General features: G+C 43.1%; 1 protein-coding gene across 4 annotated transcripts in view; it reads right to left on the bottom strand.

Moving 5' to 3' along the window:
* CHD7 (chromodomain helicase DNA binding protein 7) overlaps positions 1 to 21,738 on the bottom strand; it is a 182,577-nt gene that overhangs the window by 55,318 nt on the left and 105,521 nt on the right. For all 4 annotated transcript variants that reach the window (XM_060116501.1, XM_060116504.1, XM_060116505.1 and 1 more), the window contains exons 4-6: positions 11,551 to 11,692; positions 6,425 to 6,562; positions 5,318 to 5,383 (exon numbers count right to left, since the gene is read on the bottom strand). In XM_060116501.1, coding sequence (XP_059972484.1) covers positions 5,318 to 5,383; positions 6,425 to 6,562; positions 11,551 to 11,692 — 346 coding nt within the window. The remainder of the gene's footprint in view (positions 1 to 5,317; positions 5,384 to 6,424; positions 6,563 to 11,550; positions 11,693 to 21,738) is intronic.

The raw sequence follows: 21,738 nt of genomic DNA, 5'->3' as shown, positions 1-21,738 counted from the left end.
CTATTCACAGTTTCAGTTTGACTCAACGGTACAATTAAAATCTCTCAGACAAGATGTCACATACACACAGCAGCCAAATAAAATTAACACTCCAAATACTACACCAAGGTGAGGTTAAAATCGTGACCCATCAGCCAAATCAAGGGTGACCCATCAGCCAAAAATCGTGACCCATCAGCCAAATCAAGGGTGACCCATCAGCCAAAAATCGTGACCCATCAGCCAAATCAAGGGTGGGTGGCGAGATTATCTCGAATATCTCCCCTGATCCTGCCTATTGTAATGTCTGTAGAAGATACAGCACATATAATATGTTAAGCCTCTCTTTCAATATTTTTTTTTCCTCTTGGTTGTAGGCTGTTAAACAAGTCGTGATATGTCATTTTCTTCTGGAACATTTGATCAGATAAATCAGGGATGTAAAAAATAAACACCACTTACAGATGTTTAGAAATTGCTTTTACACTCTTACAAGAGTACCTGCCTTGAGGGTCACATTTGGCTGCTAAACTGCAAAGAAAATTAAGGCAAGTCAGAACACAGCAGAGGGCAAACAACGGAGCAGGGACTTCTCACTGGGTGACAGACTAGCACCAGATCTGTTCAAAGAGACTAGGATCACCCTTAATCCTCAATCTTCGAACTACTGTCAAAGACTGAACTTCAAACTTTTCTTCAAAACTCTCACACATAGCAGTTAAACCTAAATTTTAAGCAGTTCTTCCATCTGCCTAGAGATCACCAGTAGGAAGACAGGATATTCAGGAGTGGGGTCGAAACCCATTAATATCTGATCCTGCCCTAATGGATCTATAAATGGTCATCACCCTAAAGCAGCTTCTTAAATCAACGTGTTCAGAAAACCATCTGTAGGCCCAGATTTTCTTTTTTTAAATTATTTTTTATTGGAGTATAGTTGATTTACAGTGTTGTGGCATGTCCCAGACTTTCAGGCATCCAAAATGAAAAGAAATGTTTGCTGGGTGCCCTCAAGAGCCAGGGACATAAACCTGCAATTACTGTATAGGTAAATTCTGGTCGATTCAAGTAACAATCCATCCCGAACTCACCTTACATTTTTCTAGCCCTTAACATTACCCCGTTCCACTCCCACATTTCAGCAACCATTTCAAGACACATTATCTTTGTATAGAACTGGAGATCACAGTAGAAAGGCAAAGATAAGACTGTGGTCAGCCAAGGAGAATAGGGAACCAGGGTGAACCTAGATCTTGTGATGCTTCTCATAGCATATCACGAAATTCAAACCTCGAGTGGAATTCAAACGTCTGGTCTACTGTTTTTACTCTTTTGATGTTAACTATATTTCTTTCAGTTCTGAAAGAGTTTTTCAGAATTACTTCTCTTGGAGGCAGTAAAAAGACACGCTTTATCCTTTCTATGTTCTGTTCTCTCCTGATTTCCTTCTTCCGGATCTTTCCTCCTGTACTGTCCCCTTTCCATCTCGTTCTAAGTGGCCTCACTGTCTGTGTAACTTCTAAGTGGGCCTCAAAGCACGCAGATCAACTCTTGAACAAAGGGACAGTTTTCATTCTGTCTCGATTCTGCTCCAGAAAGTTCCGACTCCTCACGCCATCAACGGTCTGTCCCTGACTCTCGTGAACACCCATTTTCTCATCACGATCAGCTATGCCTCTGGGGGTGTGCTGTGGAGATCTCAACAAGAGGGTCTCAGGCTGTCTGGGCGGAGGTGATCAGGTTCTGAGACCTCATTTAGTAGCACCTGGAGCTTGTGCAGAATTGTCCCAGGACCTGTTTCTCTTGGACGTCCCAAATCAGAACCCTGTGCTTTGTTTAACTGACCACACATACTGGGTCATCTTCTTGCTCCCAGAGCTGTAAGTAGAGAGCTGTAATGGAGCTGTGGTGCCCTTCATTTCATATACATATTATCACGCTGGCCTCTTCTGCTTTACTTAGAGCGAAACAATTAACAAAAGTGTGTGAATTCATAAGCTCTCAGGAGCATCATTTTAATTACGCACTAAACGGCAGTCGGTTTGACCAGAATCTCTTGACAGTGGAAAACAGCCCCAGCCTCTACCTCCCATGCCCCAGTGTTCAGAAGCCTTTCCATAATGGGCATATCCAATGCATAACTGAGTCAAGGCACTATTTCTGCAGGTGTGTGCATGCACACGCGCGCACACACACACACACACCATGCAAATTTATTTCTAGGACAGTTACTGTTAAATTTGAGAGTCCTCTAAAGTAATTTTATGTGCTCGATAGACTAGCTTTGAGAAATATGTGTATCTTTCATTCACTAGACTCCTAAAGCAGTCTGTCAAAATCCTTACTATTCACATGAACTTGAAAGTTCCAAACATATTGAGCCATACTTGTTCCACTGTTCACATGACACAGAAACCTTGACCAGGCACTAAATCAACTCTCCTGGTCACCTGGATTCTAAAACAGCCGTTCAGCAAATGATAATCCTGTTGGCCTGAAAGAATGAATGACCTTTCCCAAGCATCCTATTACTAAATTAAGCAGTCACACTGGGGAAACAAAGCCAAACTGTAGTGTGAAAAGGCAGAAATTTTGTTAAATAATGCACAAAAGAATGAGAAAGCGCCTTGATAAAGGTAACAATAAAGTAAAGGTATGAATCCATTCCTACTTCTGGCCCAACCTGCTGTATATTCTACCAGAGATACCAAATCATAGTTCATTTAGGAAGAAAATAGGACATAATAATACAGAATCCACCTTCAAAACTATTTTTGACCTTCTGGTACAAAAAGGATTTGAACTGTTTTCCCCCAAAGACAGATGGCTCAAAGCAGAAGGGGCTACATGATGACTAAATGTGGAAAAGAAGAAAATTAACCTTTATACAATCCAAAAGTCCATCCTTAAATCTACCTCAAAATTCAAATACAAGTACCACCTATGTCCCTGGCACTGGGTCTCAACGCACATTAATTCGGGTTTAGAACAACATAAGTGCCTGAGCCATCCCTACATAACACGAGGTGCGGAGTTAGGGAGGATGAGTTCTGTGAGTTTGCACGACTCCACCATAATGGCTGATGCTTCTCAGGCTACAGTGATGAGGTCAGCTGATTGCAAAACCCATTAACTGTCCCCACTATGTGTCTGCACCATGCTGGGGAGGCTCTGAGCCCTTAACCAGTTTCCATAGTGCTGCCAGGGGGAGACAAAGGCACCTTCTCACAGCCATGTCTTCCATTATTCATGGTAATAGGAAACAGACCAGCAGGCATAGCTAGAATCCAGGGGAAAATCTCAAATTTCCTTTTGCTTCTATCTGCTACACTTTCCTCCAATATTACTAAAGCAACTATTTGGAGAACATTAGCAGTTTAGAAAGTTAGTTCCTGCTAATGTTTACAACCTTCTAATGGTTTTTTATGGCCCTTTATGAAAGGCCACTAATCTACAAGCAATTCAATGGGCTCCATACCTCTTTCTTATTTTAAATCTTATCTCAAGGCATATCTCTCCTTCCAGAGGAAATTTCCCATTAATTTTCTCCATCCTAAAATTCACCTACTCAACAAATACTCTACCCTCAAGTACAATTCCAGTGATTTTTAATCTCCTGTGTTAAGATAAGCCTGCTCATGTAAACGGCAGCAATACCTACTCCTAAACTGTGGGTACCTATCTTTAAAGGATTGGAAAGAAAAAAAAAAGTGCCCTACAGTGGGCAAAACAGACAGAAAAAGTGATGCCCTACATCATGCATAGTCTAAGCAGCTCTAAATAATAGAGCTAATTATAATTTGCAACCCCCAAACCTGCTGGGTATGCCTGCTGAAGCACTATCGGTTGAATGAAAGTTATTATATCCCATCCAAACCACGTGCTATTTATTCAAACAAGCCACTTCAATTCGCTGAAGGGGATTATTCTTTAAAGTACATCAAGCATTCAAATTTTGCCATATATCTACAATTCACAAGTTAACAGTTCTAGAGTCATTAGAAGGACAAAAATGCAACCTTTCCAATTAGTTAAATAGTGCTCATTTCTGCTTGAACGGGTGGGAAATTTGGTTGAGATTTTATGTTCACCAGAGAGGAAATCCTCATGTTCAAAGAGCTACCAGATAGACACCCCCTACACTCCCACTACCTGCACTCATTATGAAAATATCTTGACATGTGGTGCTTGATTATTTTTGTTTGAACCAGAGTTTTATCTTCTGATAAAAATCTATACTTCGAATAACACAATACAAAAGCAGAGAGTATTAGAGCAAAGGTAAAGAGAAGTATACGGCTGGTGCAATACCATTTTCAAGGATCTCTAGATAGTATCTGAATAGTAAACGTTTCCTATTTGATAAACCCAGAAGCTCACTTTAAATCCCATAATTCCTCCATTCCTCATCTCTCTCCCTGGAGATTACACTTTGTATACACTTTACATCTTTAAAAAAAAAAAGCTTATTGTACATGTCAAAACCATGAGGTTGTCTTCCACATACCTTGAAAGCAATAAAAAGAAACAACTCTGCCTTTGACAATGATTCAAGCTAGGAGACAGACACCTATGTCTAAAGGAGACCATTTTCTAGAGACACCGAACACGGTTTGCTGGAGTATGTAAATGCATCTGGATGCCTATGTACTTCTTCAAACTCAAGTGTTTTCTCAAACTGGGCAAGAAGGGAAACGGTGGGATGAAATGGGGAACCTCCAACAGTACAAGAGACGCAGTGCTCCTGGCATTCGTGGTCACAGAGTGTGTGTGCCCCTCAGTGACATGGGCACCAGGCTACTGACAGGTACTTAGGGCTCACCTGCGTGGATCAACGTGAATTCCGAATAATTTGGAAGGATAAGTCATATTATCTTCAAAAATTACACTGAAAATAGTTCTGTATTTCACTTCTGCACTAACAAAAGAATACTAATATTTCAATTGCATATGAAAAGTATGAGAAAACACCTACTTGCTAACATGATAAAGAGATCTTCCGGGGGGGTGGGGGGGGCTGGGGTAGGGACCTCCCTAAGAGAGATGAGAGATAGATTCATGGTCATGATTTTTCGGAAATAATATTTATGAAAAAGGCAGCCTACAACTCTAGGAGTCCTAATATATTTCTTTTGAGACGTCTGAGTCCTGGCCTACTCTAAATGGGGTAATAAAGCACTGATCGTTTGCTACATTTTAATTTCATTTTGGGTTGAACATTCCAAAGACTGAAGTTTAATTTTCAACAGTGAAATTTTTAAAGGAAATTATAAAGCAAAAAATAATTTAAGAGTCACACACACACCCACAGGTTTTGATAATTCCACACGGTGCTTACCTGTTTTTTTACTGAACGACTACTCATAATTTTTTCTACCACTGGACCGTCTGCATCAACAGATTCCTAAAACATAAAGTGGAATGAATGAATCCAAACAGAAAGTATTTCATTCTAAGCTGTAAAAGCAAGAAATCATTCCCTTCTGCGCCTCCTTCCATACCCTTTAAGTTCATACCCTTTAAATCACCGGGTACGATCACCAGTGGGGAATATGACTGAAAAGAACAAAAATCTCCCTTGCAGAAAGGCAAAAGGAAGAGCTGTGCTTATTCCTTCACGATTATGTGGTTTAATTGCGTGGACTAGCATGGGTCCCTAAAGCCAAGGAGCGTTCAGAAACTCCAGCTGCCAAGAGAAAATGATCTCTGCGTGATGGCGAAAACATAACTTTTCCTCGTCTGGACCCATGGGGTTAATATACTCATCATTCTGTTATTGTAGGCAGCTTTCTATCTATGGAGGTCACATAAAACGCTATATAACAACAGAGCGCAAATTACCAAATAAAATACAAAACTGTATTTAATATATTTTTCAATGGGTTGCCTGTTTGTTAACTAAAGCACAGTAAGGGTAAGAAGAGGGCTTTGGGGGGGAACAAAAAAGATCTTCACAATAATCAATCCTCCATTACTACCCATATTTTACACAAACTCTTTTATCCATCACTTACATGGCACAGAGAATAAAGTAGGCCCTGCTGGGTACTACAAGGCAGTAATTTCATAAAGGGGCTCTTACAGTGCCAAGCAGCAGGAGACAAGCTTGAGTGGTTTATTAAAGTCCCAGAAGCTACAGCACTGAACTCTCGGAGGTAAATTCAGCCTCCCTGCATCCTAGGTCTGCCTCATCCTCAACAAAGACCATTAATTCTCCAAAATTGTGTCAAAGTACGTATCACAGGCTTGGACAAAAATAAATCTCAGTGAACGGGGCTTTTTAAAAGACACTCCTAAAGGACTAATTTCCCATAGCGTGTTCGCCAACACGAGATGAATGTTCCCAGCTCAAAGTCCGACGCCTCGACTGAACTTCTCAGATTCCAGCTATAAAATTTCCAGCCCATCTTTTGAAATGCACGTGAGAACCGCGCAGGCCACTCACCTGCGGCTCCGACTGCGAGGTTGTGGAGGGCGAGTCTCTCCCAGCAGCGTCTGCGTCATCGGCCTCCTCGTCGGAGATCTTGAACTCCAAGTCCTCGGTGTACCGCTTTCTCTTCACCTGCCTGCTGGACCGTCTCTTCTAAAACGAAAACCCGACAGACTGGGTTTAGAAAGCTGCTGCTCTCCTCCTTCTCCGAAAGGCACGGCACATTTATAAAATAATAACGATCGTCAAGAAAAGATGGTGACGTTAACCCTGCAAATCACAGAAGATATCACAGTGGCAACAAGCATAATGGAAATGGGGGAAATCTGAAGCCAGGCGCCTCGGACAGCGATGGCCCCGCCACTCCAGGGTAACGTGACCTTTAACTGGGAAATGCAAGTAACAACACATCTTCCTCCTCATTCAGCCGGTGAGTTGCTCAAACGTGAAGGCAATACTGAAGCTGGGCGATGGATATGCAGGGGTTCGTTATACTCTTCTATTTTTGTATGTTTTAAATTTTTCCCCACAAGAAAAAGTCAAAAAAACTGAAGGCATGAGAAGATAATGTGTGAATAATAAAGTTCTAGATAACTATTGTTACATTAGTATCCAAGGTTCCAAAACTATCTCAGAGACCCATTTAAATAGAAAGTTTATATTTTCATCTGGGTCCTAAAAGAAATAGTCTGAACATTTTTAAAGAGCTGAAGGATTGAACGGCAGAACTTATAATGAGTGACTAGGAAGAGGAATTTAAAAAAATTTTTCTACTGCACTGATGAAATCGTGAAGGACTGTTAATAGCTAGTATTAACAGGATTATTGGCAAAACGGGCCCTCTCCCACCCAGTGCTCAAAACAGAACGCAGTACACCTTTGCAGGACAGTGTGGTCACAACGTAAAACACCCCACCCCCTTCCCACCCCCCTTCCCACCAAGCGCACATCTAGTAAGCTACGTGACGCATCTGGGTAACATCTAGCAGATAAATGGTTAAGTAAAAAGAAAAGCAAGTCAAGTAACAATAGCTAGCTTATAATTCTAAGATTACAAAAAAACCTCGTGTATCTATTTGTATGTGTGGGCGATCAATATATAAACTCCTCCAGAGAAACATACTGTAAATCCTGTTTACTGCCCTACACTCAGTGAATATTTGCTAAAAAATGAATGTATACGGGTATGTTTTCAATAACAGAAAAAAATCTGAGAAGACACAACAAACTGTTAATAGCTATTAATTCTGGAGAGTGAAATGAATGGAGCAGAAAAAAAGATTTTGTACTTTTTGTTCAAAACAATTCTAGATGGCTTGACCTTTTTGATATAGAAATAGTTTTGTCGGTTAATTAAAAACAGCGAGAAATAACCTTCTCATTAATATGTGTATGTGGTAACACCTCAGATAACTCAAAAATGACACGTGTAAATTTTAAATCCCTGTTCAATTACAACTCATAGGTGAGTTGGCAAAGCACATGGAAGAAATAAAAAGAATACTGAGAAAAGTAACATTGATACTAACTGTTCTCTAAGAATTATGAAAGAAACCCTTCTGAAGAGCCTTTCGAATTTTAAAGTTGGGATAGTAGGGCAGAGAGAGGCAAATTACCCTGCCGTGCAGACCTCAGGAGGGACGGGCATGGGACCTACAGGGCACAAGTCAGGACCAACAAGGCCCCGTGCATGTCTAAAAGAATGGGAACCACTCAGTTTTACTGTATTAAGTTTGTGCTCCCCCTGCCCTCAAAGGCGATGTGAGACAGCTCACATTACGACTGTGTATAACAGGACCATCAGATGGGTCATTCGAGGCTGTGAACTCAGCCCTACAGCCAGCGCTGCAGAGGCACGATGCACCCCTCTGCCGGGAGGTATCGGTGGGGGGGACACCTTATTAACAGACTTCCTAGCGGCTCAGACGAGAGGGAGCGGTGATGTGGGCCAAAGGCTCCACCTCTGACCCTTCTCTCCTCTCCAGCCCCACACAGAATAACCAGTTCCATGTGGAGGTGACGCCTAGGCCAGCGGGGGTCTTACCACCGTCCATCTTGCCCCACATCACCAGGGGCAGTTTGACCTCGGGGGTCCAGGAGCTGAGTGCCCACGTTAGAATGAGGCCAGGCTCTCACTGCGTGACCCTGGACGAGTTCCTTTAGGGACCTCAGCTTCCTGGTCTGCAGACTAGGGGTAATGATGGTAGCTGCCTCATCAGTATACGGTGAAGATCTCCTAAGAGAATTCATTGAAAGCACTTCAAACAGCGCACTTAAAGGGACACGTTAATGCCAAATGCTATTAGTAGGATTCCAGTCATCAGTAACTAGCTCCACCTTTCCAAGGGAAAATCAGAAAGCAATGAGGCTCCGAAGCCGGGCTACGTCACACGGCTTCCCTCCTCTTTTCCCGAAGCTGATGTGGAATAGCTCCGCCTCTTCGGCTTACTTTAGTATCGCCTGCTTCTGGCTGTCAGTTTCTTTAAGATATAAAAGCCTATTATCAGGAACAACATTTTAATTTGGTGAAATTTGGTACAGTATCTGTATTTCTTTTGATATATCAATCTAGCTAAATGGAAATGGGTGAATCTACAGTTTCATCTTTCTGTCATTACTGTAAGGAGAATGTGCTACTAATGATACATCTGTGATGTTCCATCCGGTTTCCATGGTTGGGGCCACACTGCCCTAGTATTCTTCCAGCACAAGTAGCTAAACAGCCTTGGACAGAGTCTAAGACAAATCCACTTTACACTAAATCCCACTCTGATATTAAAGAAATGTTCCAGTACAATAAAACAGAGACTGCTGTTTATTTTTCTAATAGAAATGTACATATTGGTGAATATAATGTTTATAACGAAAGCTTCTCCTCATATCAACTTTGTGTTATAAATCTATGCAACAGTGATAGGCTTAGTAATAGTGGATACAAGGTCACTTCATAAAAGAAACCCCAAAATACAATGACAACTCAACTTTCTAAAATTTTTAAATGTTATATGGCTTCTCTGCCTTCTAAATAATAATTGATCTTAAGTTCATTTATTTTGGATATCAAGGTTCCTTTTCCAATTTCCCAACATAAAATAAAATTATTTATCACATAATAGGCTTCTTTATGTCTGTTAAACTATTGTTATTTGAAACATGTGGGGGAATCAAAATAAAATATAAGAACTGCATTTAAAGCTCAAAACTTTTGAATTAACACTACAATAACAGGTCAACTTGTTAAACTTGGATTGTTTTAGAAAAGTTTCATATAGTTAAAACAGGTATGCTGAAGAGCAAATTTAAATGTGTTACCACAATCTCACTGTTGTAGTACTTTGTGACACAATTTTCAGTTTGTTAAAAGAAAAAAAAAGACATGGCATTTACTAAAGTTTAAACAAATTGATCATAAAACTCAAGAACTTTAAGCCCTTTACGTGTGTGCTACAGGAAGAAACACAACAAACAAGCAGTCAGCATCACTTCCTGTGTTGCTGTGATACAGAAGAGACACTGAGAAACATGGACCTGTGTGTTTACTGATATTAGCTGTCTGACCCGTGACAGTTCAGCACCAGCCAATTAGAAAGGATGCATGGATGTTCATTTGCATTGATTAGCATTTTCTATAACTGAAATGCAGAAGGAAAAAAACCACACCACTAGTATTTCATAAAGTCCATTTGAGTCTGTGTTAATGCAAACAGACTTGTAAAAAAACAGCAGTGTTTGTGAAAGAACAACAGAATTTTCTTGACTTGTGTGACGGTCTTCTTAGTATTGTCCAAATACTACTGCACGAAGGTCTTAGTTTAAGCAAAAACAATTCAGGGGAAAAAAAAAAAAACACCTGTGGGCATAAGAATTAAATTCAAAATCATTAAAAATACTTTAGTTTAAAACCCCCTAAACGATTTTTTAAAAGATAGCTACTTACCTTCCCAGTATCTTTTCACTGATATGGAAAGTTAGAGGAAATTACAGAATTAACTCAAACTGCCAGAGGTTATCACTATGTTAGTTATAGAACCAAACCAAACTGAAACACATTCATTTACACACACACACACACACACACACACACACACACTCACACTCTCTCTCTCTCTCTCCCCGCCCTTTCAGGTCCTCTAAGGTTGGGTCGTTCTGTGAAGTTATAGATACCAAGGAGTTCTAGTTAAACACACACACACAAACAAACAAAATCTATCTGAAATTCTTTAGCACAGAGCTGTATATTGCAAGTACTTTGTTTCTAACATTTAAGCAAATCACTAGGTACAGGGAGAAGTACCGAGAGTGCACCAAACCATTAGGAAAGGTCAAACCCGCTTCCAGGGGCTGCTTGCTTTTCTAGCAGGATCCTCAGTAACTGCTCCTTGATAACTGAGATGTCATTCACAGAAGCCACATTCCCAGCCATCCCAGAGGACCAAGCTGGCATGCTTCCAGGGAACGTAACAAGGAAATAATGTTTAACGGTCACGTGTAGGGGTCCCTTACTTACTGTCCAATCAGCGAAGGCAGTGTGCTTTACGCACAAGAACCTAAATTCCTGATGTTTATTTCAGGGCCAGTTTTTTTTGACTGATTCCTATAAAAGTCTCCAAAAGTCAGGAGACTCTAACACTGGAAAATTGTGCAGTGCTGCTGTCCAGAAAGTCACTAACTTGTTCAGAAACTTTAGTGTTACACAAATACTCTGACCGTCAGATGTCAGAAACCTGAAGACGAGCTACAGATTACACTGTGATTTTTTGTTCTGCAAAATAAAAGAACTGACAAGGAACCAAACTTAGCAGAAAATTAGAAGTGTGGGTGAAGCTTTAAATGAACCAACATATTAAGACTATGTTAACACTAACATATATATAAACATCAAAAGATACATGTACAGAAATAAATGAAGAGTCTCAGTTTTATTTATCACAGAGTCAAAGATGGCAAAACCAAGAAGTCAGGAGTTTAATTCTGGGTTGGGCCCCCAGCTCTCATCACTATGGATATAACGTTCCAGATGACAATAAAGCCATCTCTACAGCAGCTCTATAACAAAGACAGGGAGGTCCAGTGCACTCAATGTGCAGCTAAAGTTACCCACACTAAACAACCACAGCTCAGGATCAGAATAATGGTATTACCTGAACACCTGGGTCCTCATCTTCTTCAGGAGGAGGAGATGATGGGGGTGTTTTGTCTAAGTCTGAATTCTCAGAACCTTCTGTTTTTCCCTTGTTGGCCTTTTTCTTCAAAGCACTTGCTTCTGAATCAGGTTTCTTATTACTAGAATTCAAAGTGGATCACTTAGTGTTCACTTTTTAACAAGGTTTTTCGTACGCCCCATGCCTTATATTTCCCACATCAATATCCCTAAAGTATCTATAACAATTGAAAAATCAATGCACGTGGGCCATCGAGAGTTAAACAGTACTCTCAATTAAGTTTTTACAGCAAAACCCCGTATCGATGACCTTCAGCAAATATCTGACCTAATGAAAAAGAAACTGCATGCAAAAACTCCTGATACCACACAGAATACATTTGTTCATCTAGACAATGCACGATCCCTGGCAATACACCAAGCCATAATGAAAAACTGGATTAAGAAATCATTTTGCTATCAACTTTTTAAGGTACCAGAAGATGGTTTTTAAAACTGTCAAGGAAAACTAGAACATAATGATCATTTCTTCTGTGTCTCTTGCAGATAGTTTTAAGTACTCCTGTTTAAGTCCTTTTCTTGACCAGTACTACTAGGTGTCCTCTTTTATAACATTCAGATACATTTTTATTCAATTTATAACCTTTTAAAACATAACAAGATATTTAGCAATTCCTCTTCTACATAAATTTATTTAACGCTGTATTCTTAAGTAAAAATCAGCTTTATTTTGGTCTAGACATTTTTTTTTTTTTTTAGGTCGTCACGATGGCCTTTTTTTCAAAAGCTGGGTCTCCAAAATACAAAAATATACCAAAGTGTCCCCAACAATTCAAGTGCGTGTTCCATAGTATGTTTCCATCAAATGTTAATAGGATTTGAATGTTACATAAGTCAAAAGACAAGAATGAACTGTAAGAAAACAATTTTTTAAATTTAAGTTTACTATCACCTTTAGAACCTTTATTTGCCATTCTTTTAGAATGCACACTTGGTGCTGCCTTCCATACCAATTTCCAAAACCCAGCCCCAAGGGTTTCCTAATATTGATTATTACCATTTACTATCCAACATTTCAAATAATCCAACCTCAGTAATAATTATTTTTACTATTTCAAGAAAGCCTAAAATTCTAATAAATTTTGAAAACAAAAGATACATTTCGAAAAGCTTTGAAAAGTTTATTTAAGTTTGTAAATTCCTAGAAAAGTATGCTGTCAGAATGCATTAAACAGCACTTTTTTTCAATCCCAACAACTACAAAAGGAAAAGAGGCCAAGATACCAATATGCTTTTATTTAAGTAAAGCACGTCATGTAAAATGTTTCAAAAGTATTTAGTATAATTACACACCTAAAAGGCATTTTTGTAATGAATAAATACAATATTTGATAATCATAAACTAGTCATTTTCAAATACTCAGAGCTTGTCTTTATTTTGTTCTGTTAATATTTGAGCCTAGTAAATGGCCACATAAGGAAAAAACTTACGACAATTCAGATTATAGCAAGCAGCAGTTAGGTTTAAAGAGTTCTTTTTAATTTACAAAAAAAAAAAAAAAAAAAAGGAGTGTCCTAAAAACTTTAAGCCCCGAAAGATCCACAGAAAGCATAATATTTTTTAAATTAAAAAAAAAAATCCATACAACAGTTCCTCATCCAACTGTCCTAGTGTTTACGCTACACATGGACAGAAGTCTCCCCTACTATGAGGCTCCATTTCCAGCATTTATTTCCGCTCTAACTGCCACAAATTATACAATACTACAGCTGAACGCTGGGCCCCTTTCCTTTCATCTGCACGCCAAGAGCAATCAGATTACCCTGGTAACCAGCGGTCACATGACCAGCACCTGCTCTTTTGGCTGGATGCCACTGACTAAAGCCATCTGCTTCCCTCAATCAGCTTTCAAACATTCTCAACACCTGCGCTGCAGTGTTTTGTGGTTTCTTTTATCAAATCAGTGCAAAACTGCTTCCAAAACTTTACATATTTCTCAAATTTGTTTAAATCAGAGGTAGGCCTGTCACGGAGTTGAACCACTGCCAGGTAAAGAGAGCCGGCAGCAGGTCCTTCCCCGGTGCCCTCCCCACACCCCAGTGAAGGACACAATTTGATTTAGTGGGGTTCCTGCACCAGGGGTAAACTGTCCTACGGGAGAAAAAGGCTTACTGCCGCGGAGCCCGCCAGAGCCCGGGTCTGAGGAGACGTCAGTCTGCTGGAGGAGAGAAGTGCTAATGACGTTCCATCTGCCCTTCCCAAGGATGCACTCTGTGGAACCTCCAAGAACGTGCAAAGTCAGACAGGACCTCTCCAAATGCGCGGACAAAACGCCTGTAGCCAAGGGAAGCAGCCACCCCAGCTCTGATGACTGGAGGATTTCTAAACTCAGTGGACCTTGAGCTATTCATGCTGCTCCGAGACATCTAAGCATTTCCTTGCTAACATCTTCTCATGACATCAACGTACAAATCAAAAACACACCAAGCAGTCAAAAAAGCTACAAAGCCTTCAATGTTCACCCCAAGACATTACAATCAAAGACACGATAAAGTTATTTACATCAGATTGCCTTTGCCACTATTTTGCAATAAGCTCGTTTGGATTTTCAACTGTTACATTAAAACTGCTTTGCCCCAGAAGAGCTAAAGCCAGCATTTTTTTTTTTTTAAGCCAACGAGGAGCACTGATTGCAGACAGCCCTCAGTTCAATGCCAACTCTGTCATTTATAACCTGTCTGTCTGGGACTCTGGATACGTCATCTCATTTCCCTGAGTCTCAGTTTTCTCATCCATAAAATGAGGTTAGTAATTACATCTGGCTCCAAGATTCGACCTTTCCAAGCACCTGGCACCCTCGACTGGGAGCTGTTCTCTAACCGCGGCTCAGACCCACGGGCGGAATCGACTGCGGAGACTTAGGGACGGGACCCTCTGCGTCGTGACCACGTCACCTGGGCCACGTGAAGAGAAGGGACATCCTTTATCAACAGTCTCAACACCAGCCCAGAGGCCGCTCGCCTCTATACCCCTGGCCCCTGCTTTGGTTCAGACGCGCATCAAGTCCCACCCCGACAGTCACAACGGCCTCCCCGCCTCGTCCCCGTCACCAGCCAGGGGCAGGGCCACCCGCCATCAGACTGCGGGCGAAAGGACACGTATCCCACGGCCACAGCCGCGACCCAAATCTGTAAGGTTCAAGGCTGGTCCTTCGTAATGTCAGAGCCAAAACACGGCCGCACACACATTCCTCTCCCCAGCTATAATCTGGGAAGCCCGAACGCACGAAGAGGGCAGCTCTTCCGGTTGGGGACAAGGAAGCGGTACTTACAAGGACCACCCCTCAACCCGACACTACAAGGTCCGGGACGAGGCCACGGGCTGCTTGGCGCGAATCCAGAGCCTCAAGGTGCCGCCAACAGCTGCAGGGCTGGCCCCGGCCCGACGCCCCGCCAGCGAGGACGGCCAGAAGAGCCAGCTGTGCGGGGTCCAGCCCTGACTGGCCTTGGCCCGGAGAAGCCCCGGGGCTGCCTCCACGCGTCCCCTGGACCGGCCCTGCCCGCCGCGTTCCCGAGCTCTGCGGCTCAGTCCTGCCGCCCGAACATGCCCCGCGAACCCAGCTCCAGGCACCAGCAGAGCGGCCCGCTCACACACAGACCCAACCGAATCATCCTGCCCAAAGCCCCAGCCCCACGTGTACTGCCGTCTGAGATTCTCGGTGCGCAGTTTGTATCATCGGCAACATGAACTTTATTTTTCTACTTTTCCCACACCCCAAGCTCTCCACCCTCCACCCCGCAGATGCACAGGACCGCTCCCAGAAGCGGACGCACGTCTCCGCTCCTTCCACTGCTCCTCGCGCACTCATCTGCAAGGCTCAGTTGGACACCACTCAGTCCGAGAACCATTTTCTGGCCACCAAAGTCTGGATTAGTAAGATCTCACACTCTCCACATGCCACGCGACGTACCCCACACAAGGGATGTTTAAAACACACAGTACTGGGTGGTAACATTACTGCAATGCAGTAAAACCAAAGCACCGGGTGTATGTGTGTGTATATGTCTTTCTCCTACTATCCTGTTAGCTCAAGAAGGAAATGTGTCTTATTTATCTCTGTATTCCTTGTACCTGGTCAGGTGGGCTACTTATAAACTTTAGCTGACCAATTAAACAGTACAAGTAACTGTGAAATCAACAAACACACACGCAGCCCTGACTACCTGCAGCTAAAGCGCTCTTCTCGTTAACTCATTTACATTTACGAAAACCCCACGTAGATTCCATCTTTATGAAGCTCAGTAAAATGGGGCTAAGCTACTACCAAAGTAGAGTGAAACCTAGCAAGTTTTCAAACCCCGTACACCTGTATACCTCCCCTCCGGACTCACAGAGTTCTTTCATTTCCTGACCCTTATCGCCCACCATTACTGGTGAGGCCAAGATGCAGGGCCGCCCCCTCGTGAAGCTAGGCAGGCCCCTGTACCCTTGGAAAGGGTTATATCTTTCTGGGGATGCTGCTGGCAGTTTGTAGGGCCACCGTCCCTCCACCAGCTTTACTTACATGTCCCATTTCACCATGAGAGGGAGGTCCCAGTGGCGGGCAGTGGGACATTCTCAGGGTCCATGGCTAAGGGACACTTAGGTCACCCTGCCAGACCGGGCTCTAAAGTTCTGTGGTTGCCTCCCCCAACCCCATGTGATCATAACCTACACCACCCTGATGAGAACTCCAAGAAACAAGTGCTGGGTTCAGAGAGGAGGGGTCCACATGGAGGGAGTCAGCCCTCTGGAAGGACACATTCAGTGTATGGCTGTAAGAGTCCCCAACGATGGGCCCAGTGACAGTACCTGAAGTGGGGCTGGACACATAAATCCAAGCTAAGATAGAGCATGTAAATAATGAAGTCTTTCCGGTGAGGAACGAGTACAGGTTTTTTAAACACGACTTGATGCAAAGGGCTAGAACTTACTGGAAAGCCAGCTAGCTGCTCTGATTTATTACAGAGTGCAGGGAAACATGGATAAGCATCAGCCTAAGGGTCTAAGTCCTCGAAGGAAAGACAGTCTGAAAAGGAACCGTATCGTGGAGCCCAACATAACGAGAGGAATGGAGTCGGCGGGTGAAGCTGTGTGGACAGTGGCAGGGTTGGGCGGAGCAGGACAGCGAGGATTCTCCAGCACACAGACCCTCGAGACAGGACACGTCAGTGACGGGCCCCCTCACGTCGGGGAAAATCAACCTGGAGGCTCGTGAAGATCAAACAGGTCCGTTTTCAGGAAATCAAGCCAGTGTCACACTACCATCTTTTAGGAGAGCAGAGAGTACTGAAACATATCCTTATATTTTACATACATAAAGGCCTTTTAATAAAAAACTGAATGTCATGGATGAGAAGTGAGTGATGTTTGTGGCACAGGAAGTGTATGGCTTGTCATGGTTCAGAAAGATCATGTATGATAAAATACATGAGCCGCTAGGGTTGTAGGAGAAAAGCGTCTGGCCTCTCAACTTCAGATTTTCCTCTAAGTTTTTCAACAATGAAACAGAAAATTAAAAGATAAAGAGGCAAACTAAAAAAGCGACAAGATAAAGTACTAAAAGTTTAAAAGGATCAATGAAGGCAATATAAAATGTGATACATCTTGAAGTAGAATAACCCAACAAAATAAAATAAAAATGTTAAAGTCCTAAGACTAAAATTTTATTTAACAGCTAAACTGGGATGTGATAAAATGCAGGTGACAGAATAAACTAATGAAATAAGAGTCAAGACAAATTCTGCACGACAGACAAGAGACGCAGAAGTCAACACCTTCACACGAAGGCCCTTGGAGCTCCCTAGGCCAAGGGCCCAGCAGCGGTCAGCAGACGGTCCGAATGCTTGAGACTCTCTACAAGGCAACGCGGGGCAGAGAGCATCTGGGAAGGATCGGGGGGACAGGAGCCCCCGTCCGCCCAGGCAGTCAGCCCTCGGGTGCTGAGCCGGCCCCCAACTCCTAAATGCCACCCACAAATTCTTCACCCTACACTTCTGCTTGAGAAAGAGAAAGAAGGAAAGCTGAGAAGTGGAAGAGAGAGAGGGTTAGGGGAGGGGGTTCTATTTTACTTCTGAACAACAAATTGCAATGACAAATTATCAATAGAGTTTTTAAGTTCTCTGCCTCGAAGACAAATAATTTAAATTGTTACCTTAAGTAGCTCCAAATAATTTAAATTGTTACTTTAAGTAGCTCTTACACGATTAAGTACTCCTGAAGTACATTAATTGTGCTAAATTTCTAGGAAGGGAATAGCAAAGAAAGTTAGGAAAGATACAGAAACCCAACTTGCTTTCATTTAAAATGTGTATTTCAAACTCAACAGGCCTCGCCTTCACATCTTACAATCAAACTGTGCAAGGATAAGGAAACAGGGTCAAAGAGGTTACACGCTCAGCCCAGGAAGCAGCCGTCCCAGGACTGGGCCAGAACCTGCCCGGCTCCAGAGCCCCTGTCTCCGTCCTGGGGCCGGCCTGAAGGTCTCACCTCTTCGTGGAGATGTACTGTGGGTCCAGCACTGGCCTGGCCTTTTGGGGGACCCTCCAGGCCTTGGAAACCTTCCCTGGTGAACACCTCTGTTAGTCCGGCTCATCCCTGGGTGGCCTTCCAATAACATCAGAACCCTGTCCTGAGGAAAGCTCCAGTTGACCATTTTATAAAGAAGAATGTTTTAAAAAAATGAAAGAGAAAGGACAGTAGAAAGTTCTCCTGAAAGAGCTAAACCCATTTTTAATGTTGAATATATTGTAGATGAAAAAAAAAAATCACAAAGTCACGAATTATCATTGAAAATCTAAAGGTTATTGAGTTTTATGGACTGAATTAAGATCCGCCAGAAGTAAGATGGAAGCAAAGTGTGGTGGGTGAGCTGATGTGTTATCCGATCCCAGAAGCTCAACAAACATCAACATTAGCCCCCCAGCTCTGTAGCACCGCCTGGCACTGCAACACGGCAGAAAGGATCGGGCAAATCAGACATCACACAACCTGTGCAGAAAGCGTGCCTTTCAGTGCCCTTCTACTACGGGATATTCTTCCAAGGGCCAATACTTGGCTATCTGTGCCAAGTCCTAAGATGCTAGCCTTATTCACGCCCAGCGTTCCCACGACCCAGGACGGGGACAGTGAGGGCGGCGTTGGCAGCCAGAACCCCACTTCCTGGATTCATAAATATCTTCTCTGACCCACCAAGGTGGCTATGACAGCCGGTGAGACATGCAGCCCACCCTCCGTTTAATCAGGTGAGGTATGAGGTATGTAGGTGGAGAATTAGGCAGAGCAAATGGCAAGGCCTACGAGGAGAAAACCTCACCACCTACCCCAACAGAAGAAGCATGAAGTTACATTATTCCTACAGGAATCAGGCTACACATAAAATTAGTAATCTAATGGAAGTTCAAGGGTGTTGCCTTTCTAAAATTAAGAGAGAGAGAGAGAGAGAGAGAGAGAGAGAGAGAGAGAGAACAGTGTCTTTTTTCTTTTTTTCGCCACAGCATTCGGGGCCTGTGGGATCTTAGTTCCCCGACTAGGGATCGAACCCGCGCCCCCTGCAGTGGAAGCACGGAGCCTTAACCGCTGGACCGCCAGGGAAGCCCCACAGTGTCTTTTTTCTTAATTCGAACTCTCCAGCTCCCTGTTAAACATTTTAGAGCTCAGTCACACAGACTTCCATGGAAAGGTGGCTGAAGCAAAGGCCGGCCTCTCACGGGACTGACGCTCTCACAGCGGCTTTGCATCCAACACCCCACAGGGGGCTCTGTCTGGGCAGAAGACAACTAGCAAAAAGATCTTTATGTACCACGTGACACGTTTTGCCTCTGCACAGAACTTCACACTTTTCAAAAGCATATTCATATCCATAGACTTTTTTAATGATAATTTAAAAACTCAGCTTGTGATGCCCTCTGCTCTGTATCTTCCGACTCTGACATCCCCAACACATCTCCTACGGCAACACACGCGACACCCTAAAATTTCACTTAAGAAGACTTCAAAGGAAGGCGTCTCCAGAAAAATGCCCCTTTAACACCCTCCTGCTGCCCAGGGCCGCCTCACCTCTCACCTCTCCTCCGATGGGTGCAGTGGGACCTACCTCACCTCTCCCACGCAACCACAAGGCCAGCAGGCCACCGCTCTGAAGTCCACTGCAGCTCACTGGACGGGCAGGAACAAATTCCCGCCAGGCCCATTGTGGCCCATTCCTGCATCCGGCCCAGACATGAGTCAGCAGAACTTGCTGTTAAGGGTCAGTGCTGTTGGGCCCCCGTCCCCCCCAGTGAGTGTCAAGGGAATCACGGGCTATCAGAGACGGCAGAGCCTGAACTAAAAGCGGCTGACAGCTCCCCCCCTGCTCATCCTGATTTAAGACAAATCAGATAGCGGAAGGGTCATAAGTGGCCTGTCACTGGCCTTTTACATGTACAAGGAAGTCTCTGAGATGGTTATCGTTCCTTTCTCGAAGGAAAGGAATCCCCACGGGGATTAAGAAGACCTCACGGCCCAGCGCCTTTGTCAAAGAGAAGGCAGCCTTCAAAAGGGGAAGGGGGCACCTGGCTGCACCCCTGGCCCGGAGCTTGGATGTAACGACCAGGAGCAGACAGGGCAGGCCAGTGGGCAGACGCGTGATGCTCAAGACACTTCTTCCTTGTTCCTCACCAACACCTAAAGGGCTCAAAAGTCCTTTGTAACCACATGCCAGAGAAACCTACACTCTCTTCTGCTGGTACAGTATCCAAAATACCTAATTCAGTCTGTTCAACTATCCAATGTCTTGGGTCAAAGCTAAGTCACAGCACGTGAATAAAAGAAAGAACAAGAAAATAGAAGAAGAAAAGCTGCTGGTTTAATTTACTTTATTACCTGATGAGGAGATATCTGACTATCTAGGTTTTCTGTACTTATCAGCAAAACAAGTTTAACGGTTTGCTTTTGTGTCCGAGAAATTTTACATATATAAGAGCACATTAGAAAATATGTATTAAGTTACTCAAAATACACCACTATTGGGCTTGCTGGCTGAATAAAAATATTTCTCAGGTAAATGCTCCTACTCTTTTAGATCATAATTGAGAAAACAATATCTGAAGAGTTAACGAAGTTCCTCAGAAGAAAGTAGCAACATAAATATTAATGACAGTGTGGTATGCAAAAAATACACTTAACACGTTTTGGGTACTTTATATGTCTTTTGAAGTAAGAGTGGTAAGTTTACTTTTCACAGTTTAAAAAATATATACCTTCACTCTTAATTGAGAAGTAGCATTTTAGCTTCCTATTAACTTTAATACTGGGGGTGGAGAGGGGGGCAAGGACCAGATGAGTTCCTAGAAACTGCATTAGAAGCAAATCTCCATGGCTTCATTTAAATGAAGCTTCAGTAGTCAAGTCACAACCTTTGGCTAAGTTCCCTTCTTTATGTACATTCAAAGAATCTTTATATAGCTAAATGGACCACTAAATCCTCCAAGAGTCATTCAAAGGAAGCACTTCCTCCAAATTCTCTCTCATTTCACAAGGTCCAAGCATACACAACAGAAAACGCATTGAAGAGAAGACCACAAATCCTCATATTTCAGCTCCGTGAATCCTTCCATATGCAAAGTGGCATCCTCTCCAGGCCACAAATGTCTTAGCCTTTATTTTCAATATTAACCGTCAATATTTAAAAGCTATAAAGACACCTGGGGAAAGCACTAGACAGGTAGAAAAATATATATTTAATGTAAAATGGGAAGAGGGGAAAAAAAGATATGGTCCTAATTAGAAAAGAGGCATGTGGTCCATTTTTTTCACCAAGATTTTAAATGTCTCTTTTTGGGGACTTCCCTGGTGGTGCAGTGGTTAAGAATCCGCCTGCCAATGCAAGGGACACGGGTTCGAGCCCTGGTCCAGGAAGATCCCACATGCCGTGGAGCAGCTAAACCCATGCGCCACAACTACTGAGCCTGTGCTCTAGAGCCTGCGAGCCACAACTACTGAGCCCACGTGCCACAACTACTGAGCCTGCACTCTAGAGCCCACGTGCCACAACTATGGAAGCCCACGAGCCACAACTACTGAGCCCATGCACTGCAACTACTGAAGCCTGTGAGTCTAGAGCCCGTGCTCCGCAACAAGAGAAGCCAC

The sequence above is a fragment of the Mesoplodon densirostris genome, chromosome 13 (genome assembly GCF_025265405.1).
Source record: "Mesoplodon densirostris isolate mMesDen1 chromosome 13, mMesDen1 primary haplotype, whole genome shotgun sequence".
NCBI lineage: Eukaryota > Metazoa > Chordata > Mammalia > Artiodactyla > Ziphiidae > Mesoplodon > Mesoplodon densirostris.
Note: the sequence above shows the minus strand (reverse complement) of the source record. Positions and strands in the feature narration are given on the sequence as shown.